The sequence below is a fragment of the Acipenser ruthenus genome, chromosome 13 (genome assembly GCF_902713425.1).
Source record: "Acipenser ruthenus chromosome 13, fAciRut3.2 maternal haplotype, whole genome shotgun sequence".
NCBI classification, from domain to species: Eukaryota; Metazoa; Chordata; class Actinopteri; order Acipenseriformes; family Acipenseridae; genus Acipenser; species Acipenser ruthenus.
In genome coordinates this window covers 3006620-3011413 of record NC_081201.1, presented here as the reverse complement: position 1 = coordinate 3011413, position 4794 = coordinate 3006620, and the positions used below count along the sequence as shown (strand labels likewise).

At 36.8% G+C, this 4794-nt stretch overlaps 1 protein-coding gene across 1 annotated transcript; it reads left to right on the top strand.

The window, feature by feature from the left end:
* The first annotated feature begins 1655 nt into the window (after window positions 1-1655).
* Window positions 1656-4365, top strand: LOC117418327 (QRFP-like peptide receptor). Its single transcript, XM_034031252.2, has one exon. The coding sequence runs from the start codon at window positions 1722-1724 to the stop codon at window positions 3072-3074; it is 1353 nt and encodes a 450-aa protein (XP_033887143.1). The 5' UTR covers window positions 1656-1721; the 3' UTR covers window positions 3075-4365.
* Window positions 4366-4794: the final 429 nt, after the last annotated feature.

The window sequence follows — 4794 nt, the reverse complement described above, 5'->3', positions numbered from 1 at the left end:
CAACAGGGGCCCCCTTGCTGCCCGTTGCCCTCGTGTGACTAAAACCGGCGGTGAGCAAAACTAAAAGCTAGTGCTGATATGCTGATGTGGCCAGTATACGGTTATTAAAGTACCGGTTTGACAGAGAGAGAGGGACGCATCGAAGTGGGACGATTGGGAGAGCTCGCCTGCAGGTCGCTCTCCTTTCAGCACCACACACCAGCGCGAGTAGGAACGAAATGCCAACCTGTGCATCACCACGCAGCAACAACGCAACGAGGAAAGAGGGTGCCGTGCTTCTAAAGAATGTCTCGCAGACAAGGAGGCGCAAGTAACTGCCTCCTCAAAGTGCATCTCACATACCGACTTTCAGTTCCAAAACCTGTGAGCAGGATTCCAGCGGCTGTCTTCAAACTCGTGCAAACTCAAGGTACAAATGCAATATTGATGTTTTAATCGTTCAGATTTGTCTTTGTAAACTACACAGAACAGATGGCTTATTATCATCACATTAGTTTAACATAAGGTAGTATTGCATATCTTGGTTGTGATGGCAGTTTTTTTTTCTTTGATGTTTCTGTAATTGGACCATCTCTCGGAGTCCTAATGCCAGTTATTTTTTTATGATTTTTTTTTAATCTGTTATTATTATAAATAATAATAATAATAATAATAATAATAATAATAATAATAATAATAATAATAATAAAATTGTAAAAGCTTCCCACTTTGTAAGTAAGTTTAACCAAATGATTAGATTTGTGTTTTCCAGGGAAACTGTATCCCCAAAATATCTCACATGTTGCAGGATGTTAGTTTGTACTCTTACTTGTTTGCATTGTATGTTTTTCGGTGCGTTTCGAATCACTGAAATGATTACTTTACTGCTTTAGACAATACAGGTACTGTTGCCGTACCCAATGACGTAATACAGCTTCAGATTAATCGACTGTAAGTACCTGCTCGCATGTACCTGTAAGCTACACATTAATAATCAAATGCACCTCGATATTCCATTCAAGGCTAGAAAATGTAGACATTACAAAATTGCATTGTGATTTGATTCTGCGTTTGGAAAATATGTAATTCAATTTATATTGGTTGATGGTTAACCTAGGCTGAAACCACAGCTGAATCATATATAACAGCACATTTTAAATTGAGATTTAAATTATGGTATTTATATTGATGGGAGCTTCAGGAGTATTACATTTAAGTGAGATGTACTGAGTTATATAATAAGCTACCTGTATTCTATTGATCTGTTACTGCAACTATTGTTCAAATGGTTATTTTAGGTAATGTGCTATTTCAGGTTACTGTTGAATGTTAATGCAGATTTTAAATGTTTTTTTAAAAAAACATAAGATAAGTTCAGCCTTCATCATAATAAACATTATTGCATTGTCCTTTTCATATTTATAAAGCATGTTTAAACTGCTTGGCTTTTTTTGGCTGTTAATATATTGAAATGCTTATGGCTTCCATCTAATTCAATTTGAAATAATAAAATACCCTGCAATTATATTAATGTCAAGCAATATTCTTCTGTTGAGTATGGTGTATATTCAGAATGTATTTGGCACTTATTTCCTGTGTGTATAGTGGGATTTAAATTGCATTTCACCCTGTTAGCAAAATGAAAAATGATATTTGTTTACTCATTCTAGCGATGCAGACACTGAGATTGTGGGATCAGTGATTCAAGCAGACTGCGGTTACATCTTCATTGCTGAAGAAAAATGAATTTCTCTTTGGATTTTCATGGTACCAACCTGAAGCTTCTTAAGCTGTTGCCTGATGAAAACTTTTCACTTGGGGATTTAGGCAATTTGAGCCATGATCTGTTGCTGTATGAAGGTGCGGAACTTGAAAAGATATTATTACTGACAATTAAAGAGCCCACTACCATTGCCCTTACAGTCATGTACCTGTTGTCCTTTGTAGTAGGGTTCATTGGCAACATCATGTCCATTAAAGTGCTCACTAACAAAAGAAGCAAAAGGATGTCAGGTGTTAGCGCAACCAGAGCCTTACTGATAAACTTAGCCATATGTGACTTGATGGTTGTGTGCATTTGCATGCCTGTTACTTTGGGCCACAAGATTTATACGGCTTGGGTGTATGGAGACTTTCTCTGTAGAGCGGTGCCTTTCACTCAAGCAGTTTCAGTTGCTGCTAGTGTCCTTAGTTTGACTGTCATAAGCGTTAACAGGTACTACAGTGTCCACAACCCCTTAAATGCTAGATCTTTTTTCACATGGAGGAAGATCTTCTGGACAATTGTCATTGTGTGGGTCTTGTCTTCTGGTATATGCATGCCTCTGATATTTATGAACAAAAGAGACGAGATTCACCTCATAGAAAACTTGCCGTTCGTTTTTCCAGTGTGTAGAGAAATCTGGCCTTGCGCGAAGCTGAAGCAAGCGTATAACTGCCTGTTGTTTTGCGTCCTGTACTGTCTCCCAGTCACATTCAACTTAATAATCAGCTTCTTGACTGGCCGTAAGCTTTGGAGCACCTCCACACAGTTTAAGAAATTTGACTCCAGAAACCAATCCCTGCCAGCCTCCAGACTAAACAATCGGAAGAACATTGCCAAAATGGTGGTGGCCTTGGTTCTCCTGTTTGCCATTTCTTGGCTCCCTCTTTACATGGTGGACATTTGGATCGATTTTAGCACCCCGGACTCTCACAGAGAAGAAACTCCTCCGCCATGGATCCTGCAGTTAAGGCCTTTTGCACAGTGGCTTGGTCTCACCAACTCTAGCCTTAACCCGATTTGCTATTGTTTTGTAGGAGACCTGTACAGATCGGCCAAAGAAATGAAAAGCAGGTACCAGGGTAGAATCATTTCCTTCTTTAGTTTCTCTTTATCTGAAGAATTCTCAGCCTCCACCATCCCCAAGCCGCTGTCCTTTGAAAGACCTGCCCGTGATGTGCGCAAAGACTCCACCTGTAACACCTCGGTTGATGTCCATATCTCACGGACAACCATTTGTGAGACAGCACTGGACTCCTGCCATCCAGTGGCTCTTCATACATTATCTGCAAGAAGACTTTCCTTGGTGCAGTCTGATCAAACTACATTATAAGCCTCAACTCTGTAATAAGCTTGCCTGTAATAAGACTGCTTTTTAATATAAAGCATGGTTTCTGTTGAGCCAGTTTCAACAAGTGTAGTTTCAATCACAACCCATTTAATTTCAGACAGTGCAATTCACGTAACTGACCGTGCATTTTCTTAATGTGAAATTTGTCTTCAAAGGCAAGTGTTGATAATGCAAGTGTTGTCTGTATTTTCTGCAATATTAGCTTTTTGTTTGGTATATATTGTTGAACAGTGTTAGTTACAAGACAGATGTGTAATCCAATGTTTTTTTTGTTTTTAAAAGGATGCTCACATCTATCCTCCTTTGCTCACCTTGCCAAATTACAAATGGCTTGTGTCCACTCTGCACCACAAATCATTATGATGTGATGTGATTGATGTGAGGTACTCTTAAAAGCTAGAAAACTAGGCTTAAACATGCAGTACTTTGCATTACCATGTTGGACATTTTTGTGTTTTAAACTATTTATAAAGCTCTTTGAAGTGCATGAAAAGTGCATTTAAAGTGAAAATAAAATCAGAATAATAAGGGACAAATTTCCATCCTCCCAAACCTTTTAGCACCGTAAGAAGAACATGAGTAAAATACAAACACATTCAATGCTTCACACAACCAATGCAAATAATAAATAATACAATAATCTTAAAATGCAAGACATGAAATATTTCATTAGTAAAATACAACTGTCTGCATCTGCTTTCTCTAAAATATATCTCTACTTAAAATATTTATCCTTTTAGAAAACGGTACAAAAGTCAACATACACAATTCTACTTAGTGTGTTGGTTTTTAAATCTTTTCAGTGATCGCATGTAAATTTGCATTTTAAATTTTACAATACATTCTGGAATATGTAAAAAGAGAACTCAGCAATCAAATTTAAATATGTTGTTGTGAATCACAAAGTTAAGGATATATTTCATATAGCTTTGTGAGACCTTCACTGCTGAAAGAGTTGATGTTCCTTGTACCTTCGTTATGTTTTAAAAGATAATATGCAAGTTAAATAATTTGTGTCTGTAGCTGACTATTATATAAACTGCTTCTGATGTTAAAAAAAAAACAAAAAAACAAAAAAACATCAGCATTAAAGTATTTTGGAGCGCTGGAAAATGCAGCTTCAGAGCACCTTTTAGTAAAAAGTGTAAATTGTGAATGGCACAAAGGCTCTGATTATACCATGATTGCTGCTAATGAGGTGGGTGACTGAGAAAAAAGAAAATGGAAAAATCAGTTTTCAAATACAATATGCAATATGATGCTACTCAAAGATTAAAGTATATGCTGTTATTCATTTGAAATAAATTCTTGCAAAAGTTTGTACTGTGTTTTTTTTGGGGGGGGTGGGGGGTAAATTGATCCAGCTAAACCATAATGTTCTGTATATTTACAATAAATGGAAAACTACAAACTCTATATTTCTAGGGTAAAGAGTCTACTGTAGGGTGGAACCATTTGATAACAAGAAATGTTGTGTATTGCTGTTAATCAGATGCTAATAATAAAAAAAAACATTCAGAATCTTATACTTTTTGCTAGGTGCTAGCTTTATGTAAAGTATGTGGGTTTTTTTTCGAAGTTTGAAACTTAAGAAAGGACACCTTATCATTTGTAGAAACAGTAAGCCTATTCCTTTTAACATCTCTGTAATCACAGAATGTTTCGTACAGTGTGTGGTCAGCTCTTGCGTCACCTTGCTTTA